The sequence below is a fragment of the Euphorbia lathyris genome, chromosome 10, assembly GCF_963576675.1.
Source record: "Euphorbia lathyris chromosome 10, ddEupLath1.1, whole genome shotgun sequence".
Taxonomy (NCBI): Eukaryota; Viridiplantae; Streptophyta; class Magnoliopsida; order Malpighiales; family Euphorbiaceae; genus Euphorbia; species Euphorbia lathyris.
The window spans coordinates 66853423-66872363 of NC_088919.1; the positions used below are offsets into that span (position 1 = coordinate 66853423).

The 18941-nt window shown below is 38.3% G+C and overlaps 1 protein-coding gene across 1 annotated transcript; it reads right to left on the reverse strand.

The window, feature by feature from the left end:
* Positions 1-17841: 17841 nt before the first annotated feature.
* LOC136209683 (NDR1/HIN1-like protein 10) lies at positions 17842-18729 on the reverse strand. Its single transcript, XM_066001232.1, has one exon. The coding sequence runs from the start codon at positions 18673-18675 to the stop codon at positions 18010-18012; it is 666 nt and encodes a 221-aa protein (XP_065857304.1). The 5' UTR covers positions 18676-18729; the 3' UTR covers positions 17842-18009.
* Positions 18730-18941: the final 212 nt, after the last annotated feature.

An 18941-nucleotide genomic window follows, 5' to 3' on the forward strand; every position in this document is an offset into this window, starting at 1 on the left:
AACATAGGCTTGTTTTTCCACTGGATCTTCTGGTGGTGACTCAGTTTCATTTGAGAAGTACTGGAACTGGATTGTAGAGAGGTCAGTTTCAGGCTCATCAATGGGAAAGTCGTCCATGAGATCAATTTGCTTTTGTGCTTTCTTTTTGAGTCTTCGCCGTGTCTCAGCTCTTGGCGGTGAATGGTCAGTTCGAATACCTTCACTGGACTCAGTAGCAACTGTCTCCTCTTCTACAGGTTGCTCAAAAGGACCCTCAACGGCATTACTTTCTTTCTTTCTCTACTCAGTATCATCCGGAGGTTCTTCAACATTGGGACATTCTTCCTGCTCAGTATTAACTTCTTGGTGTTCAACATGTTGCTCAGTCTCTTCCACAGCTTCCTTTTCTTGGTCAGTTCCATGACCTTTAGGTTGAGTAGAGGCTAGTGGGACAGCTTCTACTATCTTTAAGGAGTTACCTTTTTTCTTTTTCTTTAAGGGGGTTTCTGGAGTTTCTTCGTTCTTATCCTCAGGCTCTTCTTGCTCTTTCTTTTCTCAGCATGCTCCTTAGCCTTGTCAGCTTTAGCTTTCTCTCTTGATGAAAGCCTTACTTTCTTTGGGACAGCATGAATGTCCTTGGAGCAGGTTTCTACAGCCTTCCTCTTCTTTCTTCTCTCAGGCTGAGCTGTCTCAGGTGACTCAGCATGAGCCTCAACATCTTCTGCAGGCTCAGCTTCAGGCTCAATTTCTTGTTGCTCATCTTCTTCCTCTTCCACAGCATCTCCAGCTCCTTCATATCCCTTCAAGGGTTGATTATACAATAGTCCATCCAGTAGGACTGCAGTAATTTCACTTTCCAATGTACTTATTTCATTCACCGTCTCTATTTGCTTGTCCTGTATAATTTTTGTAATGAGAGAGCCCAAGCGGAGTTTCTTACCACTTCGTTGAAACGCTCCAACTAGGAAGACGGGAAGATTGAACGGAGTGCAGGTCAACATGTGTCAGATGAAGCACTGTTCGAAGTTTGATGCGGATGAAGCTGAGCTGAGTTTGGGGAAGATAAAGTTGGTCAGCATGAAGTGGACCATCTTTTGTTCTTTACCCATATAGGTGCTGGGTATTTCACCCTTATGATCTTTGGGTTTACAGAACCCCTTTAGCTTCTCAGATGTGGCTTTTGGTATTTTCTCCTTTGTCGTTCTAAATTGAATTCCTTCGTCTGGTATCTCTAACAATGTGGCTAGATAGGCAGGGGTTATGATGATTTTCTGACCTTTAACAGTGGTCTCCAAATAGTCAGAGTCATCTGCATCAACACGTAGATTCGAGTAGAATTCCCATACTAACCTGGGATATGTTGTTCCTGAAAGAGAGAAGAGACCTTTCCACTTGTTCTTCTCGATCCATTCACAGAAAGGTTTCTCAGACGAGACAAAATTTGGAGAAAACCATCGGCATTTTAAAACCTCCAGATTGTTGACCTTTGAGTGTACCTTGATCATTGTCCTTTCTATTTCCGTCGAAGGACCAGCGTGGTTTGTGGGTTTGTCTGTGGTTTGAGTTTTAGGAGTTTTGTTTTTGCGGGAAGCCATTTTTGAAGGTTTTGAAGTTTTTAGAGAGAAGGAAGTTCGATTTTAGGAGATTACAGGCGTAATGAATGAAGAGTGGGGATTCTTCCACTTTTTATATAAATTTACGACGGCCCTTAATCATTAACTAGCCGTTTTTACCTGGGGACGTTCAACCGACAAAAGTTCTGTCAATTATGACATCTTCAACGCATGGGATTTGCCATTAATGTGCGTCTTCCCAAGGTGCCAGAGGTTACACGTGTAGGTTCACTTTAAGCGAGTGGGTTTTTACTAAGTTTAGCTAGAATTCGAAGTATCCACGATATTGAGTGCCTAACTTTTGTGAAGATAATTTCTCTATCTCTAATTAACTTAACATACGTTACTCACTCAGCATGTGTATTTACTCAGCATAGAGTGATTACTCAATATGTTTATCTACTCAGCATAGGATGTTTACTCAGCTTTTGTACCTTCTTAATATCATCACTCAATATATGTGTCAATTCAGCATAGGGTGGCTTTTTCATTTTCAAGCTTAGTAAGGAGTAGATATTTTACTTATCATGGCATTTGCATGATTATTCAAAGTTCCACTCATATGACAATTATTCAATACAGATTTAGTTAGAGTGGATTTGACATACCAATTGCTTCCCTCATTGTGTTGAATTGGTCTCGTGCCAGGGGCTTTGTGAAGATATCTGCAAGCTGATCATTTGTTGGTACGTAGGTCAGCTTGATCTCATCTTTTAGTACATGGTCTCTGATGAAGTGATGCCTTATGCTAACATGCTTCATCCTGCTGTGTTGGGCTGGATTTTTAGATAGATCAATGGCACTTTTGTTGTCGCATTTGATCTCTATTGTCTTTATTTTGACTCCGTAATCCTCAAGCTGTTGCTTTATCCATAGGACTTGTGCAACACAACTTCCAGCAGCCACGTACTCAGCTTCAGTTATAGATAGAGCTACGGATGATTGCTTCTTGTTGAACCAAGATACTAGACAGCTTCCAAGGAAATGACATCCTCCTGAAGTACTCTTCCGTTCTAGCTTATCTCGTCCATAGTCAGCATCAGTATATCCAATGAGTGTGAAGTCATTTGAGGTTGGATACCATAGACCTGCATCAACTGAGCTTTGCAAGTATCTAAAAATTCTTTTTACAGCAGTTAGATGAGATTCCCTGGGGTCAGCTTGATATCTAGCACAATAGCATACTGAGTATTGAATATCTGGTCTACTAGCCGTGAGATAGAGTAAGGAACCTATCATACCTCGATAGAGTTTACTATCAACTGACTTACTCTTCTCATCCTTGCATAGGACAGTATCAGTACCCATGGGGGTTGATATTGGTTTGCAATCTACCATGCTGAATTTCTTTAACATTTCCTTGGTGTACTTAGACTGACTTATAAAGATGCCATTCTTTCCTTGCTTGATTTGAAGTCCAAGGAAGAAGTTGAGTTCACCCATCATGGACATTTCGAACTCAGTTTGCATCTGTTGGCTAAATTCTTTGCACAAGGATTCGTCAGTAGCACCAAAAATTATATCATCAACATATATCTGCGCAAGTTGGGTATGTTTACCCTTTTTCTTAATAAACAAGGTTGTGTCAGCTTTTCCCCTGACATAGTTCCTGGTCAGCAGGAAGTTGGTCAACCTCTCATACCAAGCTCTTGGAGCTTGCCTTAGGCCGTACAAGGCCTTTTTGAGTTTATAAACGTGGTTTGGAAATTTTGAATCTTCAAACCCAGGAGGTTGATTAACATATACCTCTTCGTTTATAAAGCCATTAAGAAACGCACTTTTTACATCCATTTGGTATAGTTTAAAATTCATGTAACTAGCATAGGCACATAATATACGTATAGCTTCTAATCTAGCAACAGGAGCAAATGTTTCTCCATAGTCTATACCCTCTTGCTGACTATAGCCTTGGGCTACAAGTCGAGCTTTGTTTCTAATCACATTTCCATGCTCATCTAGCTTATTTCTAAAGACCCATTTGGTTCCTATGGGCTTTTGATTCCTAGGTTTAGGTACTAAATCCAATACCTCATTTCTGGTGAATTGGTCAAGCTCTTCTTGCATAGCATTGATCCAATATTCATCTTGCTCAGCATCAGCAAAGTTCTTTGGCTCATGTATTGAGATGAATGCAACATTGCTGAGGTATTTTCTAAGTTGATCTCTGGTCATTAATTTGTTGTTGGCGGCATCAAGAATAGCTTGTTCTGTATGTCCTCTTGGGATCTTTATTTCATTGGGCAGTGTTGAGTCGTTTGGAAGAGGTGTTTCTACAATCTCTACAGGAATAGATTGGTCAGCAAATGATATTTCAATTTCTTGCTTACCTTGAGTCAGCTCTTGTATAGATGACACAGAGGCTTCTGGTTGATCAGCGGAAGCTGAGCCTGGTTCATCTTCTTCTTCAGGCTGAGCTGACTTACCTGTAGGGTCAGTTTCATCGAACTTAACATGTACAAACTCTTCTACAACCTGAGTTCTTTTGTTAAATACTCTATATGCTTTACTGTTTGTTGAGTACCCTAAAAAGATTGCCTCGTCAGCTTTAGCATCAAATTTAGCAAGGTTGTCTTTTGTATTGAGTATAAAGCATTTACACCCAAAGGCACGAAAGTATCCAATGTTGGGCTTTCGACCTTTCCAAAGTTCATATGGGGTTTTCTTAAGTATAGGTCTAACTAGAGCCCTGTTCAGTATGTAACATGCCGTGTGAACAGCTTCACCCCAGAAGTACTTTGGAAGCCTATTTTCACTCAGCATTGTCCTAGCTATTTCGACAATGGTTCTATTTTTCCTTTCAACGACCCCATTTTGTTGAGGTGTTCTAGGAGCAGAGAAGTCGTGGTCAATACCACTGGTTTCACAGAATTCATCAAACTGTTGATTTTTGAATTCTCCACCATTGTCGCTTCTAATGTGAGCTACTCTTAGGTCTTTGTCATTTTCAAGCTTTTTGATCAATGTGGTAAACATCTCAAAGGTTTCATCCTTGCTACTCAGTAAGATGATCCAAGTGTACCGAGAGAAATCATCTATAATAACCGAGGAAAATTTCTTACCTCCCAAGCTGAGTGGCTGGATAGGTCCGAAAAGATCCAAGTGTAGTAATTCCAATGCTCTTTTGGTTGAGACAATATTTTTGCTATGAAATGACTTTTTAGTTTGTTTGCCTTGCTGGCACGCTTTACACAGTTGATCTTTTTCAAACTTTAATTTGGGTAATCCCTCAACTAATTGCTTTCTAGCTAATTTGGCAAGAAGGTCCATGCTGACATGCCCAAGTCTTCTATGCCATAGCCAGGAGTTGTCCTCTTTAGTCACTAAGCATATGTTTTTAGAAAACAGTTTTTCTAAGTTTAACATGTATACATTTTCTACACGAGGGGCAGTTAAAATTAACTCATTTGTATTTCCCTCGAGTATTTGACACTTAGTATCATCAAATACAACCTTTCTGCCGCTCTTGCAAAGCTGAGCTACACTCAACAGATTGTATTTGAGACCTTTAACTAAGGAGACAGACTCAATAGTTGGGTTACCTCCGATAGTACCTGAGCCGACTATCTTACCCTTCTTGTTGTCTCCAAAGCTTACATTTCCACCTCGTTTAAGCTCTAGTGTGATGAACTGAGTTTCATCACCTGTCATATGCCTTGAGCATACGCTGTCTATATACCATAGTTTTGACTTCTCCACGCATATCAAGCTGACCTGCAGTTTAAACTATTCATTTTTAGGTACCCAATTTCTTTTGGGTCCTTTCTTGTTAGTATAAACAGGAGCAAAATCATATTTTAACTTGTGACGGCATACTTTTATGGTATGACCTGGCTTACCACAGAAATCACAAAAAGGTACCCTTTGTGGGTTGAACTGAGTATGGTCAGCATTATTGTGTTGGGCATGCCAGCATACTTTTGTGGTGTGCCCTTTTCTTCCGCAGAAGTCACATTGGACAGACCACTTGTTATGCCAACACATACCCTTCGTGTGTCCCCTTTTTCCACAACACTCACATTGAGTGAATTGCTTATGCTGACTAGTATTTGCGTACTCAACATGGGGTTTATTTCTAGTTGAGCCCTTCCTTTGACTCTGTAACATTGTGATATCCTTTCTAAGTTTCTTTGACTCAGATTGAACCTCCGTGACAAACTTATGTAAGATTTGCATGTTGGTATGCAAGTCAGAGTTGTCCTGGAGAAGATATCGGAGGTCACTCAGCTTGACCTCTTCAATCTCATCACAGCGCCTGCTGAGTGCCTTAATCTTTTTGTTACACTTTTTGGTTAGTGTATACAAGTCACTCAAGGCATTTACCATTTCTTTTCTAAGTAAGAGTAAGGATGTTACCTCATTGCTGTGATCCTCCTTGTCAGTTTCATCAGAAAGGTCAGCTTGCTCAGATTGGGATTGGTCAGCTCCATCATCCGCCATAAAGCATATGTTGGCTGTTTCATTTTGCTCAGCTTCAGATGATGTTGATTCGTCATTGTCACTCCATGTGGCTACCATAGCCTTTTTGCTTCCCTTCTTCTCTTTCTTGAGATTGGGACAACTTGACTTGATGTGCCCAGTTTGATGACACTCAAAACATGTGACAGACTTTGAGCTGTCCTTCTTGTACTTGTCACTTGACTCAGCTTTATACTTATCATTTCTTCTAAATGACCTTTTGCTGTTTCTATCATTTCTCCTGAACAGCTTTTTCATCTTTCTGGTGAACATGGCCAATTCCTCATCATCAGTTGACTCCGCTTCAGTTGAGTCAGCTTTCATGACAAGTGACTTTTGTTTCTTGTCTTCTGATTTTTCTTTCTCTTTGGCTTCAAAGTTTTTTATAGAGATTTCATGGGTCAGCAGGGATCCGATCAACTCATCATATTTGTAGGTAGTCAAGTCTTGGGCTTCTTCTACAGCTGTTTTCTTTGCTTGCCAGCTCTTGGGCAGACTTCTCAGAATTTTCTTCACCTGTTCTTCTTCAGTGAAGTTCTTTCCAAGCCTTTTTAGCTCATTTATAATGTTTGTGAACCTTGCGTTCATTTCTGAGATGTCTTCATTCTCTTTCATTTCAAACAGCTCGTAGAGTCTCATATGTTGATTGACTTTAGACTCCTTAACTTTTCTTGTGCCTTCATAGGTTACCTCAAGCTTCTTCCAAATCTCCTGTGCTGACTCGCAACATGAAATCTTATTGTATTCTGCAGCATCTAACGCACAGTGAAGCATAATTATAGCCGAATCATTATTTTGTAATTTTCTGAGGTCATCCTCTGTCCACTCAGCCTCACTTTTAACAATTTTCTCATCGTTAACAGTTTTGTATGGCACATGTGGACCTTGAACAATTGCAAGCCATGCACTCATGTTTGTGGCTTGAATAAAGTTTTTCATCCTATTCTTCCAGAATGTATAATTTGACCCAAAGAATAGGGGAGGTCTAGTGATTGATAGTCCCTCAGGGAGTATCTGTGTTGTTTGGTTTCCTGGAAGGAACCGAGTGCTATTCTCACCCATTTTTCGGGATCAGCTCAAGATTGTTAAATCTTTGAGTAGTGAGCTTAAGCTCTGATACCACTTGTTGGTCCCTAGTAATTAGTTCCAAGGGGGGGGGTTAGGAACTATTATAACTTTTTCGTGTTTTAATTAAGCTGACTGAAAGTTATTTTGAGAGTTTATTAACTCAGCTTATGGTCAGCTTGGTGAGATATGTTTGAAGACAGCTTTAGTCAGATGTTGACTAAAGTTGTTTTCTTGTGAGTTGAGAATTGACACTCTTGGAGGTCAGCTTCTAACTCAGCACCACTTACTTACTCAAGATCAGCTTAGACAATTTATATGCTGAGTAAATAAAGTAAACAACACATGCAATTATAAGAGAGAGTTTAGAGATTACTCAGTATCACTTATCCTGGTTCGACCTCTCTGCCTACGTCCAGTCCCCAGAGTCCTCCGGGATTTTTGAATCCAATACTGAGCTCTTTAAAGGTAGAGCACAAACCGATTACAAGGCAGTTGAATATGCAAGAGTACCTTCCTCTATTCGTCTACTCAACTCCTACTAAGTGCTACAACCCAGCACCTAGATTTCTCTACCACTGAAATGCTTACAACCAAGCACTCAGCTTTACACTCTCAATATTCCTATTGATCACAGACTTGTTCTTTTTGAACTGAAGAACACTTTAGATGATTACAAATCAATCTAGCATTTACACATAGAATAGAAAAGTCGGTGTAAGATTCTTTTTGTATTTGAGTGCTTTTGAAACTTTCTCTCTTGTATTTTTCTTTCGATGCTTCGGTGTTTGTCCAAGTTTTTCGATTGTCCTTTTATAGAAGGAAATCTGTAGATTTGATCGTTTTGAAATGTCCTAACCACTAACATCAAAACGGCTCTTTTGGGGAACAATTTCTGGAAAGCTTCAGACTGCACCTCCATTCCCTTTCTCTGTTTTCTTCAGGCGTCAGGTTTGTCTTCTAGCGTCTGGTTTGTCTGTTTGTGCCAGTTGTCTGTTTCCAATAATCCAACGTCCCATGACTCTTGGAATTAGTCTTTTAGGTGTCTTCGAGGTTCCAATTATTGGTGCAGAAGATTGGCAGACTTTGTCTTTTAGTGAACGGATCCTTCATGTTGTCCTGACTGTTACTCAGCTTCGTTTGTTCTTTTCGAATGTTCAACGTTCATGCTGAGTTCCTTCAAGGTCAGCTCCGTTCTGTTTAACCGCTCCTGAAGAAGTCTTCAACTTTAGTCAGCTTCGTTTTGCTTCTGAATTTTAACTCCACTCAGCTTCTATTCTGTCATGCTGAGTTTCGTTCTACTCAGCTTCGTTTATGCTGACTTTTGTCCTGTCTTTACTTTATATATTTTTGCACTCAATATTTAACAAACATATTAGTACAATTAAATCAATGCATCTAAATTTAATTGCCTCTTAATCATGGATGATTTTGTCAAATCAAAATCTTGTGGAAAGGTGTTTCAACAGGTCATGCCGAGCAAGTGCTCGAAGTTCCTGCTACTCAAGACAATGAGTTAGCAAAGGAAAATCCTGCTCAGGTCAGCTCTGCTTTACCTCAAACTTCTGCAACTACTCAGCTTCAGGCTGACTCTAAACAGGTCAATATCTCTGCCGATCCACCTCTTCCTACTCCTTTATCGCAGAATGACAACCAGTCAGTTCCATCTGGTAATCTAAATAAAAGCCCAGCTGCTGACCAAGCTGGCACATCCAAGTCTGGACAACATAATACTCCTCCTCCATCCGGTCATATTCCATTTTCGGCCTCTGAACCACAACATGATGAATCTTATACTTACTTGCATGCCACCGAGTCTGGTCGAAGAATCATTGACTCAGCTCAAGCCTTAATTCAAGATATTCATCAATCCAATGCCGATGCTGCTGGGTCTGTCAATGTTGAGCCAACTCAACTTTCTTCTATCACTCAGCTTTTGACTAAAATCAAGGGTCTTAAGGATCTACTGAGTGTCATGACATCTTTCCAATCTCAATAACCCAAGCAAGAATCTATCATGAAGCTGGCTGAACTCCAGCTGACAATGGTCAATCATATGAATGCTATCCAGGGCCAACTCAACACATTGTCAGTTGCAAACTCAGTCTATGCAACCTCTGCTGAGGTTAATCAGCTTTTCACCCAGCTAAGTTCTGAGCTGACCGGGACTCGTGACTTAGTCTCCTCCTCCTCCCAGTGTTCCATTGAGCAAATCAGCAAAGCTGTTCGCCTACTCAACTTGAGTAAAGAAGAAATGGATACTGACCAAGTAAAAACAAATGAGATTCTGCAGTACTCTCAAGCCACACTCAACCATGTCCGGCATACAAACGCTCAACGTCAGTTCTACGATTCTGCGTTGCTCAAAATGTACCATCAATCATATGCCAAGCTGACAGAATCCATTACTTGGATCGGGAAATCCCAGGAGTATCTTCTGAGCATGCTGAGTGCTACCATTAGGATCCCTGCTACCACTTTGGACGATGGCATGGCCGTCTTCGATGGTCTTCGATAGAGTACAAGTCAATTTCAATCATACTCAGCAAAACTGGCTCATGCTGTTCTTCACGAGATAGTTATGTCCCCCTTCATCTGATGCTGGCAAAATGGGGGAGAAAGCAATGCAAGCTACTGGAACTCAGCAGAGAATGGGAGGAGCATCTGGTTCAGGAACTCAGGGTCAGCAACAACAAACCGCCAAAGGGAAAGGCAAAGTAAATCCTGCTCACCAAGCTCAAGTCAACAGGAAGAAATAGATTGGCTAGTTGTAGCTTTTGACTTGTAGTTTTATTTGGCGTGTTATGTTTTGTTAATGCTGACCATCTATATATATTCATGCATCCTTTATTCAAATTGACAAATCTTATGTGATGCTTACTTACTTATTGTGTTATGTGTTGATCTGTCTTAATTGAACAAACAAACAAAATTAAAATGGAACATACTCAGTACACATTAGCTCTGATACATCCTTACATAAACTCTGATACCTAAACTATCCATGTATCAAACTGAGCAAACATATGTTCCAAGCATTGAACTCTTCTGAAAGCTGACCTAGGCTCATCTAAATTAGATCTTGGAAGGTCTAGAATTGAACTAAGTCAGTATAGGCATGTCTTAATTTTTCTCGATTAAATCTTAGAAGGTTTAGAGTTAAGATAAGTCAATAGATGCAACCCTTACGGGGGAGTAACTTAAGAAGCATAAAAAGAATTTCGATCATGGGGAATCTCAATGCTGAGTTCCATTAATTAAATATTTTGCCAACATCAAAATGGGGGAGTTTGTTGAAACACCTTTCCACATGATTTTGATTTGACAAAATTATTTAAGTTAATCCATGATTAAGGGGCAATTAAATTTAAGTGCTTTGATTTAATTGTACTAATATGTTTGTTCAATGTTGAGTATAAGTATAAATGAAAACAGAATCAAAAAGTAAGACAAGACGAAGTCAGCATGAGAACACAGTACAAGCTGAGTGGAGTGCAACTCAGCATAACAGAAGAAAAGCCATCTTCAGAACAAATATTTAAAGATGAAGCTGACCAAATAAGCTGAGTGAAACGCAACTCAGTATCAAAGAAGAGAAGTCCTTCTCTAAGCTAATGCTTGCAGACGAAGCTGACCACGGAAGCTGAGTAAGAATACGACTCAGAAACAAAGAACAAAAGCAACGTCAATACAGTCAAGCTGAGTGTTCGTCAGGACAGCACGAATGATCCGGTTGCTAGAAGACAAGATCCGACAACTGTCTGTACCAATAATAGAAACCTTGGAATTACGCACAGAGTCAATTTCGAGATGCATGGGTCAACTGTCCGTTAGCTAAAAGACGGACTAGCACTAGAAGACGCACCTGCGGGAAGAAGACAAGTCTGACGCCTGCGGAATTCAGACGACATGATTGGCCTGCAAATCTGAAGCTGACTAGAACATGTCGCAAGAAAAAGCCGTTTGAATCCAACGGATAATTCTAGATTCAAATGATTGTGTCTTCAGATTTCAACTATAAAAGGACAAGTTCATTCTTGGATCCTTTGCTGATTGCTGATATACAAAAAGAGAAAAATACAAAGCACATTCAAACAAGAAAAAGATCTTATACCAAACTTCCATTTCTGTGTAAAAGCTAGATTGATTTTGTAATCGTCTAAAGTGTTCTTCATCTAGAAAGAACAAGTTTGTATCAATTGTAAAATTGAGAGAGCTGTGCTGAGTACTCGGTTTTAAGTACTCAGTGGTAGAGAAATCTAGGTGTTCGATTATAGCACTTAGTAGGAGTTGAGTAGACGAATAAAGGAAGGTACTCTTGCATATTCAACTGCCTTGTAAACGGTTTGTGCTCTACCTTTAAAGAGCTCAGTATTGGATTGAAAAAGCCAGGAGGGACTCTGGGGACTGGACGTAGGCGGAGAGGCGGAACTAGGATAAGTCGTGCTGAGTAATTTCTAACTCTCTCTCAATATATATTTGTAAGTGTTGCTTGATTAAATTACTCAGTATATAAATCGTAAAAAGCTGACACTGAGTAATCTGGTGCTGAGTTGGAAGCTGACCTCAAGTGTTAATTCCCAACTCACGTGTAAAACAGTTCTAGTCAGCATCTGACTAAAGCTGTCTTACATCTCTCGGCCGTGCTGACCTAAACTAAGTTGAGTTACTTAAAGAATTATATTAAGTCAGCATAAATAAGCGAAAAAGTTATATTAGTTCCTAACCCTCCCCCTCCCCTTGGAACTAATCACACGGGACCAACAACTAGGATTCCCGATCCCTCAATATTGTCTTCGCAGACTTCGTATATTTCGCAATATGCAAAGTTAGACGGAAGGGAGAAAGAAGAAAGACTAAGAAATTTCTAAGTGTTATATATATATGAAGGGTATTTTGGGAAAGTTACAAAAATATAGTCTAGATAGGTAATGTGCTGGGTAAGTGGTCTAAATATATAAATGGTTATCCCATTTGACCCAATTTTATAATTTTCCCTCATTATAATCATTTAATCTTTTTTAAAGCACTAAAGTCTAGGGGATATGCATCGGTTCAGTTTAAACTACATACTGAACTGAATCGATCAAATTTGGTTTTTCGGTTTAATTTTTTTGACATTTCGGTTCAGTATCGATTTTATTTTTAAGTGCATTTGTGTATTTGGTTCAGTTGATAAAAAATATAAAAAAACTGAATCGTACCAAATTACATATATTATACATTATATAGATATAATTTTAGAAGTTTTTTTTTGTTGAGATAGTAAACCAATATAAATATATTTTAAAAATATTCAAAATATTTTATGTTGAGGTAAATTTAATGAGATAATATAGTGATTTTTATCTGTTATTTTTATTTTTTTAACTATAATTCGGTTTAAAACTGAACCAAACCGAGTATTTCGGTCGATTTTACATGTTATTCGGTTCGGTGTCGGTATCAATTATTTTGATAACTTCGGTATTCAGTTGGTTCGGTTCGGTTTTGAACGATACACTCCTACTAAAATCACTTAATTTAATATCCGCTCCATTTCATTATGTAAGTCATTTTTGGGCGTTTCACATAAATTAAGAAATACAATTAATATAAAGTCAAATTAATGAATTTTACATTGGCTGACTAAAAAAATTCTCTCTCATGTAATGGTCGGAGAATTGAAATGTTGAAAAACACATGGATAAATTGAAAATCAAAACAAAAATACAATACTTCGACCGAAAAACCAAACTAAAAATTCTATAAAAACTAAAATGATTTATATTTTGAAAAAAAAATCACTTTCTAAGACTACTTATATAATGAGACGGCGGGAGTAGTAGTTTAAGCATTTATATATATATATTAACTGTGTTTGATAATTTCAATTCTTCACTCACTTAAAATATTTAATTAAGTTCAAAATCACTTATTTTGATAATTCAAAATATTTAACTTAAAGTGTTAAGTTTGCATTATTAACTAAACTTTTTCCACTTAGTACTTCTTTTTAATATTTATCAAACAATTGCATCATTTAAGATTTTTAAGACTTATAATATTAACACTTAAAATTCAGTAATTATAATTTTTAGTTTTATCCAACAGCACCTAAATCTCTAAAGTATACTTTAAAAAATAAAGATCCTTAGCGTTCTAAAATTATCAATTAAGTCCTCAATTTATACCTTGAAAATGGGATAAAGATCAAATTTAGCTCAAACGTTTTCGGTGAAGTACAAATTTAGTGCTAATGTATAAAATGATCGAAATTTAACCATAACATTTTTAAGGAAAGCCAGTTTTAACCCTAACGTTTTCAAGGAAGGCTAGTTTTAACCTTACGTTACTAAAATTTTGAAAATATTGGCTTGACTGCTAATTAATTGTCACATTGAAAGTCTGGAGAGAGCTAGGATCCCGGACAGTTGGAGAAATCTTATTAAGGTTTGTATTACTTCTTCTGTGTTTCAGGTTATGGTGAATGGGGATATGTCGGAGGAGTTCTCTCCGGGTCGGGGCATCCGTCAGGGTGATCCTATGAGTCCCTTCCTTTTCGTTATTGCTATGGAGAGGCTGTCCCACCTTATTCAAGATGCCATTGATATTGGGAGTTTCCACCCGGTGGCCATCAACAGTTTCTGTCCCCAGGTGACCCACTTATTCTTTGCGGACGATGTCCTTATCTTTCTTGAAGGTAATGAGGAGCAGTTGAGTGTCATTATGGATATTCTGGATTGTTTTTGTTCGGCCTCTGGTCAGAGACTTAATATCCAGAAATCTAGGATGATGTGCTCTAAGAATATGAATCCGAGAATTTGTAAAAGATTAAGTGATTTGTCTGGTATTCCTCTTACTAATTCTCTTGGGAAGTATCTAGGGATTCCTCTCCATAGTGAGAGAGTGTCTAAAGTTTCTTTTAAAGATACTTTGGACAAAGCCAATACGAGATGTGCCACGTGGAAAGCCAAGACTCTCTCCCTCGCTGGCCGCCTGACTTTAATTCAATCTGTGAATTCCGCTGCTCCCAACCACATCATGCAGGCTTGTCAGCTTCCGAATCCTGTGCTTAATGATCTTGATAAGATTAACCGAAGGTTCCTGTGGGGGGAAGCTGTGGAGGGAAGAAAGATCCACCTGGTGCCTTGGAGTGAGGTTTGTCAGCCCAAAGATTCAGTGGGTTTGGGCATTAGGAGAGCTAAGGATAATAATAAAGTTTTATTAATAAAACTCCTTTGGTGTATGTGGCAATGCCCCTCCTCTCTCTGGGTTCGCCTTCTTTGTGGTAAGTATCGAAAAGATAAGATCTTTGGGGGCCCGAAAGAGAGAGTTATCAATTGTTCCTTCCTCTGGAAAGGGCTTAGCGCCGTTTTTACTGAGTTTTTCTCGGGGGTTGGTCTGGATGTGGGTAATGGTAAGTCCATAAGCTTCTGGTTTGATACCTGGATTGGGGATAAACCTTTAGTGGATGTGTGCACTTCCCCCCCGCCTAGTGATATCCAAAACTGGAGGTTAGCTGATGTGGTAGACTCTGAAGGGGACTTGGTTTGGCCTAAATTTGATTCTTTCTTTAGCCTTGAGACTCTCCTTAGAATTAGAGGAGTGAAGGTGAGTAATCAAGAGGAAGATATGGATAAGCATTGCTGGGCGCTGACTAACAATGGAGTCTATTCTTGCAAATCTGCCTTTGAAGCTTTTTCCCTTAACAGGACTGATAATCCCTCGGATATTTGGAAGACCATTTGGTCCCTTAAAATCCCCTACCGCATGAGGAGCTTCCTGTGGCTGGGCGTTAAAGACAGATTACTTACTAACTCAGATAGATACAGAAGGCATTTGGCGACCTCTGGAGCTTGCGGTAGATGTAGAGGCCATGTTGAATCGTTGTGCCACGCTCTTAGGGATTGCCCTAAGAGTGAAGAGGTTTGGAAGAAAATTCTCCCTCATCATACTTTCTCTTCCTTCATGTCCCATTCTGTGAACGACTGGTTCTCAGATGGTATTAGGGGAAAGTTATTGTCTTATATGGAGCATGGGGACATTTTCTTTGCCATTATCTGTGATCAAGTGTGGAAATGGAGGAACGAGGAGATTTTTGATAATAAAGCTGTGCTTTTGCCTAACTTAGTTGAGTTCTTCTTGAAGAAACTCTCCTCTATTATTGATAGTTTCAAAGGTGAGTCCCTTGCCAGATCTTCCCCGAGTAGTGATGTCCACCTCGTGAGTTGGAGCAGGCCGAGAGAGGGGGTTGTGAAGCTGAATACTGATGGTTCCTGCCTCAGTAATGGTAAGATTGCTGCCGGAGGTGTTCTTAGGGATGCGGGAGGCGCCTGGCTTTCTGGGTTTACCCAGAATTTGGGTTTGGGTTCTTCCTTCTCTGCGGAGCTCTGGGGCATTCTCTCTGGGATCCAGCTGGCGATTAGGCTGGGTGTTAAGAGGCTTTCTGTGGAGTCAGATAACTTGGAGGCCATCAATATGATTTTGGGTAGTCATGCCATGGGTCTTCATAGCCGCAACCTTATTAAAGCTATTAAGAGGCTTAGCCCCTCATTTGATATCCTTGAGTTCAGCCACATTTTTCGGGAGCAGAACCGTGTTGCAAATCACTTGGCGGCGGCAGGCTATGAGGGGGTGTTAGGTGTTTCTACCCTTACCGTTCCCCCTATCGCCCTTTCTCCTCTTCTTTTAGAGGATAGGATTGGGGTTAGCTTTCCTAGGCTAATCCCGGTGTAGTTGCTTGTTTTGCTTTGCTTTCCTTTCCTTTTCTACCAAAAAAAAAATTGTCACATTGAACTTTTCAAATATTAATTATGTCTAAGATATTTAATATGTTACTAACACAGTTACAAAAAAAAACCTGTTAAAATTCTAACAACTAAGTCTATCATATATTTAATAAAAAAAAGTCTATCATATATTAGTTAATAATTTTTTTTATCAGACTGTTTAATATATTTACTGTGTTATTAATATAGTTACAAATAACCAATCAAAAATATATGAAAGTGTTTCAATTTATCGATAAACTTGTTTGGAATATCTGATGTGATAGTTCAATAATAATCAAACCAGCTTTTTCAAAATTTAGGTAAACATATGACTAAAATTGATATTCCTTGAAAATATCAGGGTTATATTTGGATCATCTAGTATTAACTACCAGCTTAAACTTTTAGGTCAAACGGTTCTATGACATAGTATCAGAGCTTTTTTTAACCAAATAGTCGAAGGTTTGAGTCCTGGCGACCTCATTAATTTGTGGAATTAAAAATACATACATGGATAGACCTGTATTGTATACACTGCAAGTCCATAAGACATTTACATGTGAGGTTGTGTCAGAGGTTAATATAAGATCTACAAATAATCTAATTATAACTCTTAGTTAGCTTAAAGACTTAAGTTACAACAATGTATCTTTTGAGACAAATTTCTAACCTTTAGTCCATACTTTTCATAACAATCTTTATGAATTTTCTTATACACTACAAAAATAAAAAGGATTTTTATAGCGAAATTTTTCATCACAACATTTACATATTGCATCACAATATATTTGTAGCGACGATTTTTTTGTCGTGAATTTTATTGTAATAACCTCGTCTCGATAAGTTTTTGATGTAGAAATTACAATTTGTCATCAATTTTAAGATTATGTTATGACAAAATTTCATTAATTACATTTGCGTTATATGTTGTGATTAAGATTTTTTCAGAATATGTATCACATTTGGTTGCTATAAGTTATATACTTACCAATCTAATATTTGTTACAGTTAAATTTATGTGACAAATGATACTTTCATAAACTAAATTCGACATTGTATATTTGATTTATTGTAATCGGTGCAATTTCACTTGGTCCTTTCCATCTTTTTTTAAAACTAAAAATGCCAATTGGAAACATACGCGAAGAAGAAGACAATACATATTCTTCTTCGGCCGTCATGGCTATGTCAGTCTCTCGAGAAGCCAAGTTTAAAACCTCCTCTAAGGGGGTTTTCGGCGGGGCCGGAGGGTCGACCGACCCTCCCCGCCCCCTGGGTCCAATTCAAAAAGCATAACACGATTGCTGATAATCAAATAATAAAGACAAAAAAAATATAATTAAACCCCTGAATTTTACATGCTTTAAAGATTAAGCCAAAGATTAATTATTTTTTTCATATTAAACTCTTGATCATTGATTCTGTTATAAATTCGATCATTGTTTTAACTTTTTCATCGAGTTTAGACGACATGCATTGTTAGTTAGATTCACCATATTGATGCGAACAAATATTAATGAGAGTTTATTGACTAGGATAGACAGATAGTAAAAAATAAAAATAAAAATAAAAATACAGAAATCAATTTCCAATAGGTTCTTCCAAACTCGATCTTTTCTCTTTTTTTTTTTTTTTTTTGCGATTTCCAGCATTAGAATCACCAAATCAATTAACTCCCTTAACACCAAAATTCATTTTTAACAGGTTCTTTCAAACTCCATTTCCAACTTAAAAGGACCTAGTGGAAATCGATTTCTTTTTTTTTTACTTTTTACTTTCTTTCATCTAGTTAAAAACATTATATTTAATCTGCCTAAATCTAACGGTGAATGACTAAATTTACGTGATCATCAGAGTCCATGTAAACGTGACTCTTGTTTAACGTCGACAAGCAGGTCCAAATCAAGAGTCGTACATATCGAACTTATTTCCAAAAGAAAATCAGACAAAACACATACTGATAATCAAATAATTAATTAACATAAAACAAAAATTAAATCATTTATTTATTTACGTAAAATAATATATAACCCCAAATGGGCAAAATAAAATAAGAAAAAAATAACAAAAGAATAGAAAAATAAGAAAACAATCAAAGAAAAGTCTCCGTACGAAGTATCAAAGAAGTAATCCTAGCCGTCCGATCAGTAATCCCAATCGCATTTAGTAGACTGAAAAGCATTAGTACCATTAACCGGTACTTTGAAATCACACTCCACCTTCGGTTTAAACTTCCCCACTTTTATCTTCCCAATTTTAAATCTAATCCTCAAACGAATCTTAACATCAATACTATAAATTCCAGAGCTCTTTTCCCGATTAAACTCCGATAACCGATCACCGGAAAGCACCATAAGATGCTGACCTTGGAATGCCGGAGTCAAAACACTGGTGTTCTTATGTCCCTGGTAAAACGGAGTCAAAATATCAACATCAAACCTTTGATCTTCGTAATAAGCTCTTGCTTCGATATAATCGTAGTAGATTCCGATCTTCTTGTTCGGATTTCGGACGCTGATGTTCATCGCTAAGTTGTATCGGAGATTGTTGTTTGCGTCGACGTTGAATTCGGATAGAGTAGCGTCTGTGACGTGGAATTTGATTTTGTTTGGACGGACGATGATCCAGAAAATGAAGACGGCGAGACCGATGGTGATTGCGGTGGTGATTATGATTTTGAGGAGGCAGCTTAAGAGGCAGCAGCCGCAGCCGCAGCCGCAGCCGGAACTGCGGCTGTGGCGGTGGTAGGTTTGAGGGGGTGGGATTGATGGGCCGTAATACGCACCGTTTAACTGTTGTTTTTCTGCCATGGAGAGTAGAGATTGAAAGATTGAAGCGAGTAGGAGATATGGTTATGGAAGAAAGGGAAGGGTAGTGTCTGGGTTTTATATAGGAAGGTTACGTAGGAGGAAATTAAATTATATTATTAAAAAGACGCGGGAGAGGGCCGCGTCAACTCACGCGTTAATTTCTGATTGGATAATTAAGGGTTAATTTCTATTTAATTGATAGAGATTGATGGTTTCGTTCGTCCTTTCATTTGACTTTAGTTTGCCATTTTTCATTGTCAATTTTG

Coding starts and splice junctions, on each gene's coding strand:
- LOC136209683 (XM_066001232.1), bottom strand. CDS start 18,675: ATGGCAGAAAAACAACAGTTAAACGGTGCGTATTACGGCCCATCAATC.